The 23523-nt window shown below is 43.0% G+C and overlaps 1 protein-coding gene and 1 long non-coding RNA gene across 5 annotated transcripts in view; one reads left to right on the top strand and one right to left on the bottom strand.

The window, feature by feature from the left end:
• LOC110389406 lies at window positions 6210-11023 on the bottom strand. Of its 3 annotated transcripts, XR_002433201.1 has the most exons (4): window positions 10838-11023; window positions 9838-9947; window positions 8737-8871; window positions 6210-8460 (listed from the first exon to the last, which is right to left on the bottom strand). It is a non-coding gene; the product is annotated as an uncharacterized LOC110389406 (long non-coding RNA). The 3 variants fall into 3 exon arrangements; XR_002433200.1 differs by lacking the exons at window positions 6210-8460; window positions 8737-8871 and adding an exon at window positions 9481-9761; XR_002433199.1 differs by lacking the exons at window positions 6210-8460; window positions 8737-8871 and having other exon boundaries at window positions 9481-9947.
• Window positions 11135-23523, top strand: part of PIGG (phosphatidylinositol glycan anchor biosynthesis class G) — an 82861-nt gene continuing 70472 nt past the window's right edge. For both annotated transcript variants that reach the window (XR_002433282.1, XM_021380142.1), the window contains exons 1-5: window positions 11135-11352; window positions 15896-16101; window positions 17246-17455; window positions 18723-18911; window positions 21122-21263. Coding sequence is in view for 1 of the 2 variants with exons in the window: in XM_021380142.1 (XP_021235817.1) it covers window positions 11187-11352; window positions 15896-16101; window positions 17246-17455; window positions 18723-18911; window positions 21122-21263 (913 nt within the window). In the remaining variant the exon portion in view is untranslated. The remainder of the gene's footprint in view (window positions 11353-15895; window positions 16102-17245; window positions 17456-18722; window positions 18912-21121; window positions 21264-23523) is intronic.

The following is a 23523-nucleotide window of genomic DNA, read 5'->3' as shown; positions in this document are numbered from 1 at the left end:
ACACCACTCGTGACCGGCCTCCACCCTGACACAGAACCATTTATCACAACCCTTTGGCTGCGACCAGCCAACCAGTTCTTAACCCACCGAACAGTCCATCCTTCAAATCCATACCTCTCCAATTTGGAGAGAAGGATGTGATGAGGGACCCTGTCAAAGGCTTTGGAGAAGTCCAAGTAGATGACATCCATCGCCCTCCTCCCATCCATTAATGCCGTCACTTCATCGTAGAAGGCCACCAGATTGGTCAGGCAAGATCTGCCCTTGGTGAAGCCGTGCTGGCTGTCTCGGATCACCTCCTTGTCACGTACGTGCCTTAACATGTCCTCTAGGAGGATCTGCTCCATGATCTTCCCAGGCACAGAGGTGAGGCTCACCGGCCTGTAGTTCTCCGGGTCATCCTTTCTCCCTTTCTTAAAAATGGGAGTAATGTTTCCCTTTCTCCAGTCACCGGGGACTTCACCGGACAGCCATGATTTTTCAAATATGATGGAGAGCGGCTCGGCAACCACATCAGCCGTCTCTCTCAGAACCCTAGGATGGATATCATCTAGCCCCATGGACTTCCACACATCCAGTTTCAAGAGGAGGTCTCGAACTTGTTCCACTGTTACAGTGGGACAAAATCCGCTCCTCTCACCCACACCTTGAGGTTCAGGGTCCTGGCAGACACAGGGAGCCTGACCACCAGTGAAGATCGAGGCAAAGCACTGATTGAGCACCTCAGCTTTTTCCACGTCTGAGGAAGCCAATTCTCCATCCTCATTTACCAGAGGGGGAACACTCTCCTTGACTTGTCTTCTCTTGCCTATGTACCTGTAGAACCCCTTCTTGTTATTTTTCACATCCCTAGCCAAGTTTAGCTCTACCTGCGCTTCTGATCCTATCACACATGCGGACAACAGCCCTATATTCCTTCCAGGCTACACAACCCTGCTTCCACTTCCTGTACATTTCCCTCTTTTCCCTCAGTTTAAGCTGCAGGTCCTTGCTCAGCCATGCCGGTCTCCCGCCTCCTCTGCTCGACTTCTTTTGCTGGGGAATGGAGAGCTCTTGGGCTCTCAGGAGGGTGTCCTTAAAGAGCTGCCAGCTCTGCTCTGTTCCTACGCCCTTAAGGACAGTTTCCCAGGGGATCCCACCCAGCAGTTCCTTGAGCAGCCGGAAGTTCGCTCTCCTGAAGTTCAGGGTCCTGACTTTACTCTTTGCCAGGCCTGCATTCCTCCAGATCACAAACTCCACCAGGGCATGATCACTACAGCCCAGGCTGCCTGCAATCTTAACCCCTCTAATGCTCTCCTCCACGTTGGTGAGCACCAGGTCCAGTAAGGCTTCACCTCGGGTCGGTCCGTCTAATACCTGGACAAGGAAGTTATCCTCAACAGACTCCAGGAATCTGCTGGACTGTCTGCCGCCCGCCTTTCCGCTATCCCAGCAGATATCCGTGTGGTTGAAATCCCCCATCAGGACAAGAGCCCGTGAACGCGACACCTCCTGCAGCTGGAGCAAGAAGGCCTCGTCCACATGCTCCCCCTGATCAGGTGGCCTGTAACAGACCCCAACCACTAGACCTCCTTTACTGGACCGATCGCTGATTTTAACCCATAAGCTCTCAACCTGGTCATGGCTGTTACTCAGACACAGCTCTTCACAATCTATCCACTTCCTAACGTAGAGGGCAACTCCCCCTCCCTTCCTGCCCTGTCTGTCCCTTCTGAAGAGCCTGTAGCCCTCAATCAGAGTATTCCAATCGTGGGATTCATCCCACCACGTTTCTGTGATAGCAACCAGATCATAATTTTCCAAGCACATCACGGTTTCCAGTTCCTCCTGCTTATTTCCCATGCTGCGTGCATTAGTGTAAAGGCACTTCAGCTGGGCTTTCCGGCACACTACCTTTCTAGAGGGGCCCTCCCTCAAACTTCCAGAAGAAATCTGAAGTTCTCCCCCACTGCTTCCTAAAGCCCCAATACCATCTTGTCCATGCTCACGTGTTATCAAAGCCACCAACCTCACATCATTCCTTGTGTTCTTCCTACAAAAGGGTGCGTTGTCCTCCTCATTCCTCCCACAAGACTGTGGGATCTTACTAGCACAAGCCCCTCCTGGAAGCACTGGCTCATTACATACAGGGTCCTTACTAGTGACCCTGGTTTCACCCCCACCCCCCTTCACACCTAGTTTAAAGCCCTTTCAATGAACCTTCCCAATTCCCGCCGTAAAACCCCTTTCCACCAGTGGGATAAGGTACTCCTATCAGATGCCAGCAGGCCCGGTCTCGTGTAAATCGAGCCAAGGTCGAAAAACCCAAATCCCTGCCGGGCACACCAGGCTTGGAGCCAGATATTAATCTTTTGCTCCATCATGTTTAGTCTCTTATTATTCCCTATAATTGGAGGGATAGAGGAGAACACAACTTGTGCTCCCGAACCCTTGACCAGACGCTCTAAGGCTCTGAAGTCCTTTTTCATGGTTCTAAGGGAGGTTCTTCCTATTTCATCGCTGCCTACCTGAAATAACAACAGAAGATAATAATCTGAGGGCTGTACTAGGGACGGAATTTTCTTCCTTACATCCTTAACCCGGGCTCCCGGGAGGCAGCAGACTTCCCTGTGTAGAGGGTCAGGTCTACACACTGGGCCTTCCACTCCCTTCAGCACCGAGTCACCAACAACAATGACTCGTCTTTTGTTCTTTGCCGAGGATGTTTTAATGTTAGGGGTAGTCCTGCTGGGCTTTGGAGACACCTCCAAGTGGGGAGAACCATCATCTCCACCACTGTCCAGCTGTTTTTGCAGAGCACTGTACCTGTTCTGCAGGGGCAGCTGAGGAGGGAGGGGAATCACCGGGCGGGTGCGCCTGCACCGCTGAGCAGGGACCTTTTGCCATTGCACCCTGCCCCCCAGTTCATCACCGTTGTTAGGTGGGGGAGAGGACAGGGGGATCACTGCAGCAGGAACACTGCCTGCCTGCTGGTTCCCCCCTGTTACCTGTTTTCAAGGCGGTAGGGGGTGACATGCTTCGTGCAGGGCTGCAGCTGGCTGCCTCGATCTCAGGGATGGCAGGGACTGGCACCACCGATCAATCTCCTGCTCACACTCCCTAATACTCCTCAGCCTCTCCACTTCTTCCTTCAGATCAGCCACCAGGCTAAGTAAATCATTTAGCTGGTCGCATCTGACACACAGCTGGTCGCATCTGACACACAATCAGCCTCATTCTGTATGTTAAGGGATGTTTTGATTCTGTAGAGCTCAACACTGGTCAAGTTCTTATGGGTAAACTTCAGGGGGAGGCCAACAAGGCTGACATCCTGGTAAGATTGTGTTACAGACCACCCAACAAGGACGAAGAGGCAGATGAAACATTCTACAAGCAGCCGGCAGAAGTCATGTGATTGCTATCCCTTGTTCTTGTGGGGGACTTCAGCTTACCTGAGCTCTACTGCAAATACAGTACAGCCCAGAGGAAGCAGCCAAGGAGGTGCCTGGACTGTGTGGAAGACAACTTCCTGATACAGCTGGTAAGGGAGCCTACCAGTGAAAGTGCCCCATTAGACCTGCTGTTTACAAACACAGAGGACTGGTGAGAGATGTGGTGGTCGGAAGCAGTCTTGGGCAGAGAGAAAATGATAGAATTCTAGATTAATTATTTGTGAAGTCAGGACGGGGCTCAGCAAAACCAATACCTTGGAATTCCAGAGGGCAGACTTTGGATTGTTTAGGACATTCACTGGGAGAGTCCCTTGGGTTGGGACAGTCCTGAAGGGCAAAGGTGTCCAGGAAGGCTGGACATTCCTCAAGAGGAAATCTTAAAAGCACAAGAACAGGCTGTCCCCATGTGCCATAAGTTGAATCGTTGGGGAACAAGACCAGCCTGGCTGAAAGGGGAATAAAAGGGAGATTACCACCTTTGGATGAAGGGGCAGGCAACTTGGGAAGACTATGGGGATGTTGCTAGGATAGGAAGGAAAACTATAAAGACAAAAGCCCAACTAGAACCTAATCTGTACACTGTAAAAAATAAAAAAAAATGTTTTTACAAATGCATTAATAGCAAAAGGAGGGTAAAGGATGATGTCTATCCTTTATTGGATGTGGTGGGGAACATTACTACCAAGGAAGAGGAAAAAGCTGAGGTACTCACTGTCTTCTTTGCTTCTGTCTTTCATAGTCAGAACAGGGTACTCAGCCTGTTGGGCAGGAAAACAGCTATGGGCAGCAGAATAAAGTGGTAAAACAGTTAACAACATGCTATTCCACCTGGACCACCACAAATCTGTTGGACTGGATGGGATCCACCCGAGGGTACTGAGGAAGCTGACAAAAGTGCTCACCAGACCACTTTCCATCATTTGTCAGCAGTACTGGTCAACTTGGGAGGTAACAGATGACTGCAGACTTGTCAATGTGATGCCCATCTGCAAGAAAAGTCGGAAGGAGGATCCAGGGAACTACAGGCCTGTCAGCCTGAACTCAATATCTGGGAAGGCAGCGGACCAGGTCATCCTGAGTGCAATCACACGGCATATGCAAGACAACCAGGGAATCAGGCCTAGCCAGAATGAGTTCACAAAAGACAGGTCCTGTCTGACCAAATCAATCTTCACCTATGACCAGGTGACAAGCCTGGTGGATGAGGGAAAGGCTGTAGACATAGTCTACCTAGCCTTTAATAAAATCTTTGACACTGTCTCCCACAACATTTTCCTGGAGAAGCTGGCAGCTCATGGCTTAAACAAAGGTATTCTTTGCTGGGTAAAAAACTGGATGGCTGGGCCCAGAGCGTAGTGTTGACTGGAGTTAAATCCAGCTGCTGATCAGTCATGAGTGGGGTTCCCCAGGGGTGAGTATTGGGACCAGTCCTGTTTAACGTATTTATTGATGATCTAGATGATGGAATTGAGTGCACCCTCAGTTTGCAGATGACACCAAGTTGGGAGCAAGTGCTGATCTGTTTGAGGGCATGAAGGCCATACAGAGGGATCTGGATATGCTGGATCAATAGGCTGAGGCCTATTGTATGAGCTACAACAAGCCCAAGTGCTGGGTCCTGCACTTTGGTCATAGCAGCTCCATGTAATACTACAGGCCTGGGGTAGACTGGCTGGAAAACTTCATAGAAGAAAAGGATCTGGGAGTGTTAGTCAACAGTTGGCTGAACATGAGCCAGCAGTGTGCTCTAAGAAGGCCAACAGCATTCTGGCTTGTATCAGAAATAGTGTAGCCAGCAGAACTAGGGGAGTGATCAGCCTCTCTGCTTGGCAGTGGTGAGGCTGCAACTTGAATACTGTGTTCAGTTTTGGGCCTCTTGGAATAAGAAGGAAATTGAGGCCCTGGATTGTGTCCAGAGAAGGGCAACAAAGCTGGTTGCTAGAAGGGTCTGGAGCACAAGTCTTATGGCGAGCAGCTGAGGGAAATGGGATTGCTCAGTCTGGAGAAGGCTCAGAGGAGACCTTATCACCCTATACAACTACCTGAAAGGAGGTTGTGGTGAGGTGGGAGTCTTCTCCCACATAACTAGACATAGGATGTGAGGGAATGGCCTCAAGTTGTGCCAGGGGAGGTTCAGGTTGGATACTAGAGAAAACCTCTTCTCAGAAAGAGTGACGGTATATTGGAACAGTCTGCCCAGGGAGGTAGTGGAGTTGGTGTCCCTGGGGGTGTTCAAGAAACATGTAGTTGTGGAACTCAGGGTTTAGTGGGCACAGTGATTATGGGTTGACTGTTGGACTAGACTTAGAGGTCTTTTCCAACTTTTATAATTCTATGTTTCTATGAATCAGATAGTTTTGGGTGCTTAGTTTAATCATTACAACAAATAAAAAACACACAAAATAACAAAACGGGGATGGGGAGAAATATCTTGCCTCCCTGCAACAGTAGCTATTGGGGGGTGCTGATAATTTAACTCACTATTGTTTGCTGCAGTATTGAGTGGCGTGGGTAATGGAAGACTTCAGTTTCAACAGAATAAAACACTCAGATGCCTGTCCTATTAGTAGAGGCATTCAGGAAATGAAAAACAATTTTTATCAAGGACTATATAGAAACTTGAACTTCCTTGACAATTCTCAATTCTTAGAGTAATTCTTGTGCTTATTGAATGGTTTCAAAAGTAATTGAAAAGATTACTAAATAGCTGGGAAAAAGAAAATGCTGAGCAACGTGGGTCTGTAAAGACTGAGTGACCTGGGTCTGTTCAGCCTTGAGAAAAGAAGACTCAGAGGTGATTTTATTAATGTTTATAAATGTCTTAAGTGTGGGAGTCAAAGGGATGTGGCCAACCTCTTCTCAGCAGTCCGTGGGGACAGGTCAAGGGGAAATGGCCATAAACTGGAGCATAGGAAGTTCTGCACCAACATGCAAAGGAACTTCTTCACAGTGAGGGTGAGAAAGCACAGTAAGAGGCTGCCCAGAGAGGTTGTGGAGTCTCCTTCTTCAGAGATATTCAAAAGTCTTCTGGATGCCTAACTGTGCAGCCTACTGTAGGAAGCCTGCTTTAGCACTGGGGTGGGACTTGATGATCTCTGGAGGTCCCTTCCAATCCCTACAGTTCTGTGATTCTGTGAAAGTTCTAGCTTTGTTTTCTGATATCAGAGAAATTGGCAACCTTAAAGAATCTTCTAAAAGCTCAGCCAATTTCCTTGTTGCTGTGATCCAAGTCTAATTCTCCATCTACACTTGGAGAAAACGGTCATTATGAATAGCTAAAATAAGAGAGAGATCTAGCTTAAGCTTTGTTTCACTGGATGGTTATTCCAGAAGCTGTCTTAGAAATGAAAGGAAAACTCAGCCAAGGAAACTTTGTTAGTGTATAAAAGCAGGTAAGCTTAACAGCCTGCAATCAGATGTTTCCTCTAGAGATAAGACATGGGTTCACAGCATCTGTATGTATCCACATCAATTCATTTTAGTGTTTTAATCCATTTGTCTTGAGAAAACTGGTGGCTGGTAAAGTGGGGAGAAGCTCATAAAGTTTGGAAGCAGTAGGACAAACTTCTGTCCCGTTAGACTTGGGAATTCATGAGACTCCATAAATACCTAATCACTTACAGCAGAGAATGCAAGAGCTCCAGACATCTCATTAAGTGAAACTATGGAAAAATTGGATGGTTTTGTTACTCTGCTTGGCAATTTATGGTTTTCGTGGCAGGGATGTGATGGGCAAGTGTGAATGGAGGGACAGAAGCTGAGGCACTCCTTACCCAGGCACCATGTTCAGGGACATCTGCACTGACCAAAACCCAGCTCCCGTATCTTGGTGCTAGATGGTCTGAATTTGCACATGTTTGATTTGTTCCCATGTTCTCCTCCAGAAGTAAACTGGGTAACTTGTGGTGTTAATAAATATCCAGGCTTAAAGTTAACCAAAGACAGTTACTGAACACCTGGCACCTGCGGGTGGCTTTTGAAGCTAGTTCCTTTTTAAATGAAGACTTGGGCTCAGAGAAGGGAATTACATGGGGCAAAAAGACTACAGAGGCAAAAAATTGCTTTTTTTTTTTTTTTTTTAACCTAGCAATGTTATTTCATGGAAGAATTTAATTATATTTAATACTTTAGCTTTGTAATTGCTTATCAATTTTGGTCATAAGTACTGAGGTAAAGAGGTTTTCTGACTGTGGGGGATTCTCCCATTATGACAAGGACAAAATGACTGTAAATTCCACCCAATCCTAGGCACTTCAGGCAAACAAGGAGGGTTGGAGGGAGTTGAAATCAACACCTGCATGCTGGGGATAAGTACACTAGTGTCATGGAGAGGGTCTAACTGAGCTGAGCAGGGGCATTCCTCTTCCTTGGGGACAGGGGTGCAGCCCTCAGGTTACCTGGGTCTGAAAAGCAAGCAGAGTTGCTGTTCCTGCTTTTCCTGTGTTGTTCACATCATGTCCTGTTAACCTCACTGCCTAGTGGGGTCTCTGGCACCTGCTAAGGCATTGACTTACACCAGAGAGGGTATTTTTGGTGGGAGCATAAGCTTTTACCCTAGGAAACACAGAAGGAAAGATTTGGGATTAAAGAAACAAGCAGTAAAAGAAGGGGACAAAATTAGCGGAAGGAAGGTTGCAAGTCAGTTTTCACATGAGAAGTGAAATTGTGTCTTTAGCACCCTAATTTGGATCCTTCTGCCAGAGCCTGCCCTAAAGGTGAGATGTCCAGTATTACTCTGTAGTCAGTGGAGTCTGCCAGTGTTTGGGTTTGGTGGGGTTCAGTCACACATGCACAAATGCAATTTTAAGGCTGGGGCTTTCTTAAGCAGCAATAACTGCTACTTATCTGTACAACCCTGTGTAGATAAAGAGGGATAGAGATACTGCTACTAAGCAGTGCAAGCTTTGAGTGCAGGGCTCTGGGGGCAACTAATGAGCAACTTCTCTCTTCAATTAGTCCTTCCTCTGCAGCTTTGCTTCCTCTTTGAAAACAGACAATTCCATGTTGCAGCACAGAGTAAGTCCGCAGCCTGCAGAAATAAAACAGGCTTTGACTTTCTATACCTTACCACCTCAGGGGTGTTCAGGAGTTATCTTCTTCCTTTGTGGTTTTTTTTTTTTTTGTGTGCGTGTGAAGATGGACAATCAATTACTCGATGCAATTAATGCTACTGAGTTATTTTTGAGTAATTATTTGCTGTCCAGATCTCTTTTATGTGCGGAATTTTTCCATTCCGTCTGATCTAAGAAACAAGGTTTAAAATGACATGACTTCTGCACTGTCTTTCACCTCAGTATCTGCATACCTCTGGAGACTTTGTAGAGCACCAGCATGGAGAGGGAAGATTCACACTTCAGTGGACAGTCTTTGATAACTTTTTCTGATGTTTTGCCACAGCTTAAACCAGCAGAGACCTGACATAAATTCAAATTGCCAGATACTGATGAAAAGAGAAATAAGGTAGGAGAAAAAATTACTACGTGTCCTTCTGGATTTCTAAGTACATAGCAGCACTCTCAGAGCATCAGCTCACCTTTAAAAATCTTAGGTCTCTACAGAGCTTCACTTAACTGATACGCAACATACGTTCTGCATGTTAAAAAGGTGGATTTTACTTACACTGCCCCCATTTCTGCTCCTCCTATTTGCTTCCAATGCAGTACTGAATATGTTAGCGACACGTTTAAGAAATATCACTCTAATTACAAAAAAGGAGTGTTTGTTTAAACCACTAGCATGCAAAGTTCACACATCTGACCTTGTCAGGTTTGGTAAAAATATGCAGGTTTTACACAAACATACACGAGCACAGACACACATATACACACGAGAGATCCAGTTAAATTAAGACCAGAGTGGGAGAATTCCTAAGGCAATTCAAAGAGCTGATAAACTGGAGATCTCCAGAAGTCGTTAACATAGCAGCAGGTGAAGAGATCTGAGATTAGTACTGCGTGGGAATAATTCAAAATACTGCTAAGTTAGACAAGGAGAAAGAAGAAACTGAATAAATTGGGGCTGTGTTTTGAAACTAGAATAAAGGAAAGGATTGGGCTTTATTTATTTATTTTCTTTATACAAAATGTGATACACAGGAAGGGAAAGAAAGCAAAACAAATAAGGAAGTAGACATACCTCCAATGTCTATTTCAACTAGTCAGCACACTGTGGCAAAAACTGAAGAACACAGTGCTGCTCCTGTGCTTACAAGTTGGGCAACGCCCAAACATTTCATCTGTGGTTTCATATGATGACCAGTTGACACAGGATATAAAGCAGTTATTCATGACAGAAGAGGTGACGCCCGAAGATTTGTATCAAACAAACAAACTGGAAATGCACAGCAGTGAATATGAGTATATTAAGCTACAATAGACTCATAAACTCATAGACAATTACTCATTACCTGAAGTCTTGAGTTGCACGCAGATTTCTTTCTAGATATTTCGTGACTGCAGTAAAATGCAGTAATAATGAACTTTAGAAGATGGTGCTGTAAGAGTAGGCCAAATGGTCCTAGGGAAAAAAACAGTGATATTTTTACGTGCTTACAGGTAGGTGCTTGTGGGAGTAACACATGCCAGTTAGTGCATTCTCATCTGTGGAGAAACTCCTTTGAATGAACACAGAAATGGTTAATCTTATGTAAGAATCAGAAGGTGTGAACCATGAAGAAATATTCAGTGTTTGTGGAATTCCCACCTTCCTCCTAAAAGGGAAAGTGCTTTAATTTTTTGCTAAGGAAATAAAAATAATGACATTTTTTAGCTGGTGCTCTGCGTTACAAACACAGCCTACACTGGTGTGCCTTCTATTTGCTAGTGGAATTAACTTTTCTAATTTTCTGCTTCAACAGTCTTACTCAGTGGCTCAAGATTTAGAAGCAAGCAGAAAATGTTCATCAAAAGTAAAAAATATATCTTTTTTACACATGCAAATAACATGACTTTGAAGGTGAGATCTAGAGACACTATAGAACCTGAAGCATACATACACCAGCCTGGAGTAAAAACCGTAAATTTTGTTTTGCTCGTTCCTACTTATTCAAAGTCTTGCAGGTCCTCTCTGGATTTTCAATGTCTTTCTAGCAAAAACGTGGAGCATAAAGTCCTCAGGCAGAGGTGAGAAGCAGTAATATTTTGGGAAATATTGACCTGTGTGGCTGTCTCTCTGGATCAAGGAGCACGGTGAGAATACCATCAGCTCTTCTTTGCAGAACAGCTTTACTCCCTTTTCCAGAAAATTAACTTATAAAGCTTTTTTCTTCTCATTTATCTTCCTTCATCTGCCATGACCTCTCTGCCACAGAGCTTCCTTCCCAGTGGGTTTTGCTAGAAAACGATTCTACAAAATGGTATTTAAGGACACAAAAGAAAATTCCACTTGCCAAACATCTTCAAACTGACCTCAAAGGCTCCTTCCTAACCTGTCTGATGCCCTTCGGTGCAACTTAGTGCAAACTCTCCCTCGGAGGCCCTTAACCACAGCTTCCAACTCAGCCCTGTCACGGCCGGCACCGCCCACAACACGGCACTACCCCGCGGGCCGGCGGCGCGGGGGCTGCTGGGACATTCCGCCTTCCCCCTGCGGGGCTCCACTTCCGGCTCGGGGCTGGAGCACTGGCTGGCTGCTGGCCAATAGGAGGACCAGGCGGGCAGGTGCTGTAGCTGCTGATTGGCCGGGGGCGGGGCGGGGCGGGGCGGGGGGGGGCGGAGGACGCCGGGAGCGGGCCGGGCGCAGGCAGGAGTGGGGAGGATGCAGTTGCGGCTGCGTTCCGGCGCCTTGGCCGCCGGTTGTCTGTTGGCCGAGGCTCTGGGGGTCGCGCTATTTCTCCGCGGCTTCTTCCCGCTGCCCGTCCGGTCCCTGCCCCGCGAGGAGGCCCGCGCAGAGCCTCCCGCCGAGCCGGCCCCGCCCGGCCCAGGTAGGAGGCTGGGTTGGTCCGCGGTTTCCCGGGTGCTCTCCGGTGTGCGAGGGTTTTTGTGCTTCACAGTACAGTTTCGGAGCCTGCTTCCGAAATAGCTTAGAGCAGAGGTAGTTCTGTGTGTAGCGGTGGTCGCTATCTGCAATATCTGATTGCAAAGCGCCTTAATCATCGTCTGTGGCTGATGAGGGGTTCACCTTCAGGGAAGAGCTGAACTGAGCTGCCAGGCGAGGCAGCTGGTAGGACGTCTGCTGGCAGTACATCTGTTTGAGCAGGCTTGTAGCAGCCCTGATGGGACCGGCTGCTTGTTGCACGCTGTGGTTGGTACTTCTAAAGTATACAAAGTCAGCACCTTGGAACAGGCTTAGTGAACTTGTAGGGACAGTGGGTAGAAGGGACGGTTGCCTAATTCAGAGTATGGCATCCCAATATCAGTTAAGTGGGAACACTGTAAAGCTCTAATCTTGCAGACTTAAGCTGAGGCTGCTGAACTGCAGCTAAGTATTTAGCTGGAGTTTACCAAAACTGTCAGGGTTGTCTGATAGGTTGTGCTGTGGAGATCTCAATATAAGGTTTAACTATGAGTGAAACTTTGTATTCCCATGTGAATGTTAGCAGTAGATGCTGCCAGGAAGAAGGACCAGGCAATTGGGCTTTGAAAAGACTGATTTGACCTGGAGAGTGTAAGTGTGTACTAGAGCTCTCTACAAACTCTTAGATTAAATTTAGATATGTTGATAATCTTAGGTATGGCCAGGCAAAAATACAGTGGTGAGTATGGTTATTTCCTCCCTGGAGTTCTTGTGTTACAACTTGCGTGCAGAGTGATCTCTTGGTCTCACTGGTGAGCACTTAAAACCATTGCACTGCTTCCTAACTCATGTTAGATCATCATAAAATCACAGAATGGCTTAGGTTGGAAAAGATTTTTAAGATCCTTTAGTTCTAACTTCTCTGCCATGGGCAGGGCTGCTACCCACCAGATGAGGCTGCCCAAGGCCCCATCTAACCTGGCCTTGGAGGCCTCCAGGGATGGCGCATCTACAGCTCCTCTGGGCAGCCTCTGCCAGTGCTTCATAGCTCTCTGAGTAAAGAATTTCCTCCTACTGTGTAACCTAAATCTCCCCTCTTTTAGTTTAAAGCTACTCCCCCTTATCCAATCACTATCAGAACATGTAAAAAGTCAATCCCCTTTCTGCTTACAAGCTCCCTTTAAGTACTGGATGGCCACAATGAGGTCTCCCCACAGCCTTCTCTTTTCCATGCTAAACAAGCTCAACTCACTCAACCTTTCTTTATCAGAGAGGTGCTTCAGCCTCTGGTCAACCTCATGGCCTCACTTGTACCTGCTCCAACAACTCCATCAATGTCATTGTTAAAAATGTTGAAGAGTGACAGACCCATGGGAGACAACACCACTTGTGGTCAACCTACACCTGGACATAGAGCCATTGACCACAACCCTCTGGCTGCAACCATCCAACTAATTCCTTATCCACTGAATAGTCCTCTCTTCAAATTCATAGCTTTACAATCCAGAGTGAAGAATGTGATGTGGGAGTGTGTCAAAGGCCTTGCACGGGTCCAGGTAAATGATATCAGTTGCTTTTCGATTGTCCACTGATGCTGTCACTCCACTGTAGAGGGCCACCAGATTGATCAGGCATGATCTGCCCTTGTTGAAGCGGTGCTGGGTGTCTCTCATAACCTCTTGGTCTCATGTGTGCCTTAACGTCTCTCCCAGGAGGATCTACTCCATAATCTTACCAAGCACAGAGGTGAGGGTCACTGGCCTGTAGTTCCCCAGGCCTTCCTTTCTCCCTTTCTTAAAAATGGGAGTGATGTTTCTTTTTTTCCGATCACTAAGGGGTTCATCTGACAGCCATGACTTTTCTGTTATGATGATGAGTGGCTTGGCAACTTCACCAAGCACTTCTTTTAGGACTCTGAGATGGATGTCATCAGGCCTCATAGACTTGTACACATTCAAGCTCATCAAGTGGTCTCAGACTTGATTCTTACAGTGGGAAGATTTTGCTCCCCCAGTCCCTTCTTAGAGGTTCAGATGAGATGTCATGTGAGAGACATGGGAAGCCTGTCTGCCAGTGAAGACTGAAGTTAAGAGCTAGTTGAGTATCTCTGCCTTCTCCATATCTGAAAGTTCTTCCTTCTCATTTTATTTTTCACATCCTTCACCAAGTTCATTTCCACCTGCACCGTGGCTTTCCTGATCCCATCCCTGCATGTCTGGATGGCACTGCTGTTTTCCTCCCAGGCCACCCACTCCTGCTTCCACTGCCTGTACATTTCCTTTTTTAGCTTCAGTTTGACCAGCAGTCCTTGCCAGTTTCCTACTTCCTCTGCCTGATTTCTTCTTCTGATAGATGGTTAGCTCTTGTGCTCTCAGAAAGGTGTCCTTAAGGAGCTGCCAGCTCTGTTCCATTCCTGTGTCCCTAAGGAGAGTTTCCCAGGAGATCCCATCTAGTAACTCCTTAAACAGCTTTTTCTCTCTCCTGAAGTTCAGGGTCCTGATTCTGCTCTTTGCCAGCCTCATATTCCTTGAAATCGCAAGCTTGACCAGAGCATGGTCACTGAAGCCCAGACTGCCTCCACGCTTAACCTCTTTTTAAAAAGTTTTTGGTAGAACCTATTGTTTTGTTCACTGCTTACAAAAATTCCCTTTCATGTAAAGTAACTTTTCTTCTAAAGAAGTTTAGCAGGCATAAATAAACATGCTGCATCCCAAGAGCTGCACACTGGTATCCAGCAAGTTTTGCTTCCCTAGGTAAGTGGGTGGGAGTCAATTATGAGAGAGACTTATTTAAAATCACAGTGCATACAGTTCTACCTTCTTGTTTTTCATCTAAATGAAATGCGTGAGTGCCAGAGCAAGCCTGCCAATTTAGTAATTCAAGTCATTCAGAAACAACATTGTATTTTTTGTCAAAGTTACTGGGAGTTACTATTATTGTTGTTGAGGTTTCCCTCTCTCCTCTGCTGTGCCCATCTCCGACTTCCTTACCTGGAAAAATTGCTGTCACTAGCAAGTTTGTGAATGTCAATTTATCGATGCTTATGCATGTACCTAAAATACAGTTTCTGAGCTTCTTTTTTGGTTCTTTTTAGACACAGAATTATCCATGACCTTCCCAGCCTGTCAACCACTTAATCAGAAACACATTTTACTCTAAAAGAACACAAAAGCTGTAACTTTACGTAATGCATGTACTGATCCACCGCAGTGTTGTCTGGGAAGAGATCTGTGAATAGGATCCATTCTGCTTTTGTCTCTGTACTTCTGTTTTGTCCCCTGGCAGAAATGTGGGACCTGTAGAAGTTGGGCCTAACTTTTCTGCTGTAAAAATGAAATGTCACTGTGTGACTGAGCTGAATGCAAACAAAGAGCTGTTGCTGCCGCCTTTATTCCCATATGAGGGAAAGAGGTGGGCTTGAAGGCATGCCATGGCCCACTGCTGGAGGGGCATGAACACAATGACTAGGAGGATAAGATGCTGTGCTGTGTTCTATGAGCTCAAGCTGTAGCTTGCTCAGGGTATTCTGGAGTTGGCTTTTAGCCCTGCAGCTGCTGTCACCTAACTATCCTAGCATATAGTCTTTGACTCAGAAGGATGCAAGTTTATACAAATCCTTTCACTTCCAGTGTCAGTGAAGTTCTGTTTATTTCTCTGATGGTGAGATTTGATTGAGGGACATTGCATGAATTATGTTCTGTTTTACAAGAATGAGTATTAGCAGAGGTCAGTGCTGTATTTTTTTCTTAGAAAAATTGTCAGTTGGATACTGTATGGGAACTGCTGAGTCATGGCCTGAACCACTGATTGAACACCTGGAGGAAAGATCCAGTCAGCCCTGGGAGCACAGGTGAAAGCAACTCACCTGTGCAACCAGAAGGGGTGGAGCCTGGCTGCACCCCTCTTAGGCCTCATTTAAGGGCTGACTGCCCCTGACAAAGGATCTCTTCCTGGAGATCCCTCCTTGGTGGAAGCTTTTCCTGGCAAACCCAGAATCTTCTGATATGGGTGAGTGATCTACTTCCCTTCCCTTGTAGCACCTTGCTACTGTGCTGGTCCTTCCACCTCTTTTGTAACACCTTTTCCATCGTATTGGTCCTTCTGATCGCTACAGATACATAGTTCAGTCTGGCTAACTTAACCAGAGAAGGTAGAAACTATCCCTTCTTACCCCTTTGAACTTTCTGTTATGGAGTTTTTCTTCAGTTCTTAGTATTTCACATAGTACACTCCCTTCATTCTTGAATTTTTTTTTTGTTTGTTTTTCTTCCTAACAGCTGAATTAGGTTTTTTTTTTGTTTTTTGTGTCATTCTTTTGCTAGATGGCCTGGTTTCAACTTCCTCAGATTAGATCTAATGTTTGCCATTCCTTGCAACTTCTTGCTTCTGAATGTGAAGTTGATAAAGAACTTTGAGGCACACATTTCTGTGGTGCAGCTGTCCTTTTAACATGTCTAGCAAATGTTAAAATTTCTGATGACTTAAAATACATTCTTGTTGTTGTGCTTTAGGAGTAGTTTCCAACTGGACCAAAATTCCACCACCTCTTTTCAAAAAAGTTGTCATTGTCCTGATTGATGCTTTGAGAGATGATTTTGTCTTTGGATCCAAGGGTAAACAGTTCATGCCTTACACTACGCAAGTTATTGAAAGGGGGACATCCCACAGTTTCATTGCTGAAGCAAAGCCACCCACCGTGACTATGCCTCGAATTAAGGTAAGTTTCCCTTTAGGGTTGTTTCATTTGAGAAAATTGGAAAGGCTGGTTTGTTTCATTTGCTGAGAGTTGGTGTAAAGAGTGGGCTTGTGGTATTACTGTCAATTTGTAGCTGGAACTTACTTCATTGCAGTGATGCATGCAATATGATTCTGGTTTGCCATGACCAGGATGTGCTTCCTGCAGAAAAGATCGGGCATCAAAGGAAGGTAGAGAGGATGAGTAAGTGGTGGTAGCTTCCACTTATGGCACTTTGCCTTGTGAACACCACTTTGTTTTATAGCTGATTGGTAGAAAGAATCAGCTGAGGGCAGTTAGGGCTCTAGTGCCAGCTTAGACGGTGGACACAGTCTTTTCATTTGTAATCTTTGGAAGGCTGCCTCACAGCTAGCAAACTTTCCAGTTGTCTTCTTTCCAAGAGCATTTTTGTTGGTGTTTCTCACTCTGTTCTGGTAGGAACTTCTGATAGGAAGTCTGGTTGTATGTAAATTCATATTGTCTTAAGGAGGCTTTTGCAGATTTTAGAAAGTAAATTGTTCCAAGCTCAACACAACTAAAACCTGAATTTTGTCTGTCATCAAAATATCTAGTCATCTGGGCTAGTCAATAGTGGATCTGAGTAGCATTTTGTTCCTGGAAGAAGTAGAGAGGCAAAAGTTTGGTAAGTCAGCTAGGCGGCCAGGAGGAGACTGAGGAGAAGACAGTCTGGTAGCTTTTCCTTGCTGGACTTCATTTCTTTCAGAAGTTTCTAATTTCTGTGTTGAACATTCTACCATTGTTAGTATTGTGTTATGTTACTTTACTTAAGCCATCTACACAGTCTTATTGTTGATATACTGAGCTGATTAATGAAGGAGATTGCAACTGGGATACAGTGTGGTTTTGCTGCTCACTAATTAGAAAATGTAATTTTTGATTTTCTACTAAGCAGGTAGTATTTATGACACCAACTGGCAGCATACTGGGACAGCTGGTATCATGTGGCATGGCAGTTTATATGTTCTTTTACTTTACTATATTTCTTTATTGAAAGTATAATCTCTTTCCTCTCTGCTTTGTTACTTCCTCTTATGCTAATATTTTATTTTGAGTACTGTAAACTTTTCAGTTTCTGTTAATGCATCTCTTTTCTTGTTTTATGCAGGCTTTGATGACGGGTAGCATTCCTGGTTTCATTGATGTAGTTGTGAACCTTAACTCTCCAGCTCTGATGAATGACAATCTGATATCACAGGCAAAAGCAGCTGGGAAAAGAATAATCTTTTACGGTGATGATACTTGGGTTAAATTGTTTCCAAAGCATTTTGTGGAATATGATGGAACAACGTCCTTTTTCGTGTCAGATTTTACAGAGGTGAAAGGCTTTTTATAATCTCAAATAATGTGTGTACAAACACATAGTGACGACTTTTGAAAATGAAGGAATGGGACTATCCTTGTTTTGAAACATGAACCTGACAAATAAATAGAAACTGAGTTCTGTGTTTTTAGTACTGACAGTCTTGAGCTAAAGACTTCAGTTCTTTGTGCACAGGCCATTGGAAGTGTTTGGGTCATACAATAATGGGGTGGTGTGTTACCTACAGAGTGTTTTTAAAAAGGCGCTGTCTATGGTTCTGATTTCCTAGCACATTTGTGTTAAAATAGGCCATCTTTAAAAGGCCTGCTAATAGATTATCTTCTCCTCCAGGCATACTTTCTATAGTATTGCTTTTTTAGGTTTAAGATGAGCTATGTTTCAGAACTGGAAAAGAGGGAATGTAAACAGTAAACAAAACAAATTCAGAAAATTCTTATTCTGAGAATACTGAAAGAGTAAGTGGGCTAGTGGTTCCAATTCACATTTTGAAACTATGATTTGTAAAATCTTGTGCCATTAACCCAGTGCTACTGGCATGCGTACCTTATAATGTTTAAGGAAGTTAGATAGGCCTATTGTGAACGACAGATACTTTTTATTGGTTGTTCTAATAAGCCTTGTGGAAGGTTCAAGGCTTGCAGAGTGAAATGAAGCAAACGTGCTGCTAGATCTGATGCTGAAGGTGAAATGTTTAAGTGTTTTTAATATCCAGGGGAGATGAATGCAAGTAAAAATGAATTATCAGTGTAAGTAGGAGAACTCGCGGTAGACTCCAAATAGCATTTTGTAATCTTTCATTCTTGCTATGTGGACAGTTTTTTTTGTCAGCAGTGCTTTTCTCCCCTGTACTTCCAAGCTCCGAAGAAAGGCTGTTCTGTGTACGTACTTCTCAGAAGTGATAAATCAGAAGTGTGAAAGATGAAAGTGGTTAAGTGTTTTGAAAGAGTTTTTAGAAGTGTCTGTGAAAACCTGTCAATTCTGTTTTCTCTGCTTTATGTAATCTGATCTTTAACAAACAAGAGAGATTGAAATGGGGTGAAGGATCTTTTTTAAGATTGTCTTTGACTCTCCCTAACACAGAAGTGATCAATCTGATTTTTTTTTCTTTTAACTTTGTGAGTGACTAGTTCTCATTTTCTTCTAGAGAACTTTCAAGAGCAGTACAAAGTAATCTCTTTATGTTTTTTACAGAAGGGAAATATTCTGTGCTTTTTACAAAAGGGAAATTATTTTTATAATTTGTTTTCCTTTTATTTCCGAGGTTGATGATAATGTTACTAGACATCTGGATAGAGTGTTGAAGAGAGAAGACTGGGATCTCCTAATATTACATTACCTGGGATTGGACCATATTGGACATATGACTGGGCCAAATAGCCCACTAGTGGGACCAAAACTTCGTGAAATGGACAACGTCTTGAAGAAGATCCATATTTCTCTTCTGTCAAAGGTAATATATCTTGTTCTTGAATGAAAGTCTGTTTTTTATAGAGTAGTGTTGCATTAATATTCTTCAATGCAATTGCTTGTTCATGAGTAGTAGTTTATTCCTAGATGAAAGTGAGTGTTCTGTTCTTTTTCCTTTCCTGCCTGTTCTGCAGTTAACAATGCAGTGTAGCATTTTAAAGGATTTACTGTCTGACATAAGTAACATCTATTAACTGCCTCTTCTGAATGGTAGTGGGAAATCATTTCCCCTTGATCTGCAGGGAGGAAAGTGGAATGTGAGAAAAAATTCTTATTGCTCATGAATTAAAACAGTAGTTGATGTCCTTTTTATAATTGAATTCAGGAGAAGCAATAATGGGTTATGTGGCTATATATCTTATTCTTATATTTAGGAAGGTATGGATAATTCTCAGATATTGAAAGGTATCAAATAGAAGTGGAGGCTGTAGACATTTTTTCTTATGCTCGACATAGGACATCAAATTATCAAATCTGAACCTGTTTTTAGAGTTGGAGGTAGAAGCTGTCACTTATCTGAATAGTCTGGATGTTGAAATTCAATATCTTAATTCCAGGTTGCCTTAAACTTATTTATTTTTTCAGACAACTGCAGTTCAGAATAGCTCCTCATAAAACTTCAGTAGTGTATTTATACAAATGGATAAAATAAAGAAAAAGTTAAAATCCTGACTGTGAAGGTTCTAATCTCATGTACGTTGCAGCTGTACCTTGGCACAGTTTTTATGCAATGCTTTTGTTGATAATCTGCAAAGCTCTATCACAGTTTTAGAATATGGAAATAAGAAAAGCAATTTTCTTTTGAATGCAACAGGTACTGGAGAAGACAAAAACCTTTTGTTTTGTTATGAAATGTCGATATTTGTTGTCTTTGATTTGACAGCTCCAAAGTGCTGGACAGGCCGCCCTTATGCTTCTGTTTCTCTGCTTTCAAAAATAAATAGACATAATTTGACATCAGTCATGTCAGATTTCTACCCCAAAAATACTTGAAAGATTGGAGAAGAAATTTAAATTTAACCTTCTTCTAGCATTTCTCTGGATTGTTTAGAACTTTAAATGTTAAAACTTAAAATCTAAAATGGAAGCATAGAATTAATTGTTTGTTTTACTAATTAACTGATTTCCTTTAACCCCACTCAAATCTTCTTTAGCACATTGCTTATAGTAAGATTTGCAGAACAGGATTATCATATTATACTTATATTGGTATGTTTAGTATTAATATTTTTTTAATCAAAGTCTCAGTGAAACTGAAGATGGTCTTCAGCTGGGGGAAACAGACTTCTCTCTGTGTTACTGTTCCTGTACTGCTGATTTTCTTCAAAAAATCGGATTCTTCTGACTCTGTAAAAGGGTTATGTTTATTTTTATTTCAAAACCTTTTCATGATAATGTTATAATAATACATATGTATGCCTTAACTTAAAAATAAATATTTGCTGCTTAATATTTAGCTGAAGGTGTTTCTTGGTGATCTGCTCTGGCTATTGACAGCCAGTTTTGAAATCTGAATTTGTTTCAATAAATATTCACACTTTAAAGATAATGGAGCTTATATGAATGCATATGCACACACACATATATATACACATGCATGGGTCCAGCTGAAAAGAATGTCTCTTATTTTTTTCCATGGAAGTTACAACAGATACAAGCACCACAATAACACTCTTTCATACAGCAAATTCTCAGCTACAAAATGCTGTTTTTCCACATAGTCACTACCATTGGCTACGCATTTCCACCAGAGATGAACATGAGCTTGCGTACCACACTTGTAACAATCTGCACCAGCAGAGATGACCCACTGTTGCTGTTGCCACTGCTGAAACGCACCACCCACCACCTTGGTGTGCTCAGTTCCACCGTTGGGTCTCCGTAAGGTTCAGCAAGTGTTGGTGATTGTCAGTGGGTTACATTTTTCCATAAGGAGGAATTCAGAGACACACACCTTTGCTTCATCTACACTTCCACATCGGATGCCATTCTGTCATAGTGCCCCTCTGCTGCCATCTGTCACACGGCAACAACACGTAACAGGATCTTGGTGGGAAAGTTCAACCTCTACTGTACCACCAACATCCACCTCTTGATGGCATGGGCCAACATAATGAAATAGGAGGCATGACTTTCAGAGCAACCCATATGCATATTATTCATATATTTAAATTTTATTACTGTGGCTTGCAGGAAGGAGAGGCTTCTCTGCCCAGTTTGCTGGTTGTTTGTGGGGATCATGGGATGTCTGAAACAGGCAGTCATGGTGGTTCTTCAGAAGGTGAAGTGCACACACCGCTGCTGTTTATCAGCTCTGCTTTTGAAAAGAGAAGTGGTAAGGATCAAAAGAGCCTTGGTTTTCTAAAATACCATTTTTAGAACATGTTTCTGACTTTAATTTATATTATTCCTGGAAAGTACTTTGTTTTTAGCGTGCATCATCCTGGTGGTGGAATTTAGCTCACTATTAGTTCTACATTTCTCTCTTAAGATAACGTGTTCTTTGTGATCTCTTTATTTTTTTAGATGGAGTTTTCATCTGTGTTATGTTGATTGTGTGGCTTAAGCAGTGTAACCACAGGCAGAATTAGGTCTTTCTCAGATTACCACCTTTTGCAGCACTGTCCTGCTTTTGTGTTCAGTGCTAATGAGACCTCTTGTTGTCTGGATCATGGGATACTGATAAATAGATAGGATTAGGACTAAAGTCCTGCTTGAAGTGAGTTTTAACTTCTGTCATTCTTGTCATTAGAATCAACATTTTTGTGATCTGATTGTCAGTGTATACCTGTGACATTTATAATGGAAAAACTTTCCTGAAAGCTTTGATCAGCTCCTTGTCTTTGTTTTCTTTTTACATTTGAAGATTTCAAGGACTTTTCAAGCAATCCTTTTTCAGGCCTCCATTCTTCCATTTCAGACAGCTGAGACAGAAGAATAAATACCATTTTCTCATGCTGGGAATGACAGGAAAGAGGAAGAATTGTTCTTGTTAAAGGGAGGGAGATAGCGGAGAAAACAGGACCACTGATTGCTAAGTATCTAAGGAAAGAATACGGAACACGAGTGTGTTTCTTATATTGGACAGACAGTTCATTTTAAATCATTAAAGTGAGCTTGTCTGCTTCTGAAACTCATTCTCTACTTGTATTATATGGCTTAAGATAAGAGGAATGAAGGAAATGATGTGGTAGTTTGTGTAGCTTAAAATATCTTGCTGATATACACACACTGAGTCAATCAGTGAAACATGGTTACAGGAATGAACGTTTTCTTCAAAGTAGTACTTCCCTTCTGCCTTCCATTCTGCCTCTTGTCCATTTTCGTCTCATTTCCTGCTTGCCAAACCTTGCCGTATTTATTTCGCTGGAAATTCCTGCAGCATGGTTAAAGTACATTTATCTGTCTATCATTTGTAAAGATGATATCCAGCAGGAATAGAAAGGATTGCCTGAGATGTCCTTGAACTCTTCAGATATAAAAGCAAAACACATTCAAAAGCTGATTAAGTAAGGTAAGTTTTTGGTTCATAAATTTCACTGGTACATGCTGACAACAAAGCCACAAGTGTTGATTCTATAAATGCAACTTCTTATTCATTTGGATTAGTTTCTGTTGTGCTTAATCTGAACATGCAGTTTTTGCAATACAATGAAATATAGCTAGTCAACTGTCTTTTGAGAGCAAGTCATATTAACATTAGAAATCACATTTTTAATATCAAGCAGCTTACTTCTCATTGCTGTAGTAGGCAAAATTCTATTGATTGCTCCTTATGATTCTGCTGTAAATGAAATGTGTTGTGGTTAATACAACAGATCTCAAAATAGTAATTCCTTGGGCTTTTGCTTTTATTATGTGGTCTGAATATTATTTTTGTAGCCTTCTGCACAGTTATGCCACCCATGATTGACTAAAGGTATTTGGTAGCTGGTCTTTCTTTTACTTTTTTAACTAGTTAACAACTTGTCTTTAAAGATGAAATCCGAAATCTGCTGACATACAGGCACTCATGCAAAGAGGATTTAAGGATTATAGATGGCATTCTAAAAAAGTATGAGATTAATCACAAGTCAATGAGCAATGAGAGATGAAGCTCTAATACTCTTAAAGGGAGTCTTGAAAGTAATGAGTACTATATATCGTTTTTTTTCATGTACTTAAGTCAAAACACTCACTGCCTAGATTTGCAATGAGAACTAAGTAAATGCATGGTTAACAAGTCTGTTATGTAACTAGTAAGGCACAGGAAGAAACAACTGATGTTGTAATTTTAAATAATTGCTTACATTAATGAAATCTCTCATCCGTACAGAAAACTGAAAACTGCAGTCAGATCATGGAATCCTATGCAGAACCCTTTAAAGTCTTCTGGCTTTGCTTGCATGGAGCTCCAGGACTTAGGACTCAATGTTCCTTTACTTGACCTCTGGTTCTGTTTGTCCAGCAAGTTAATATGACAGCAGTGATATGATATTAATTAATCTCAAGGAGTATCTAGAATACTGCCAGTATTATATTAGATTCTGATTCCTCATTCATGCATAAATCAGTCTACTGTAATGGTTTCTGTTCTTTCTAACGTGTAAGTCATC

The sequence above is a fragment of the Numida meleagris genome, chromosome Z (assembly GCF_002078875.1).
Source record: "Numida meleagris isolate 19003 breed g44 Domestic line chromosome Z, NumMel1.0, whole genome shotgun sequence".
NCBI classification, from domain to species: domain Eukaryota; kingdom Metazoa; phylum Chordata; class Aves; order Galliformes; family Numididae; genus Numida; species Numida meleagris.
This window is presented reverse-complemented; position numbering and strand designations above follow the sequence as displayed.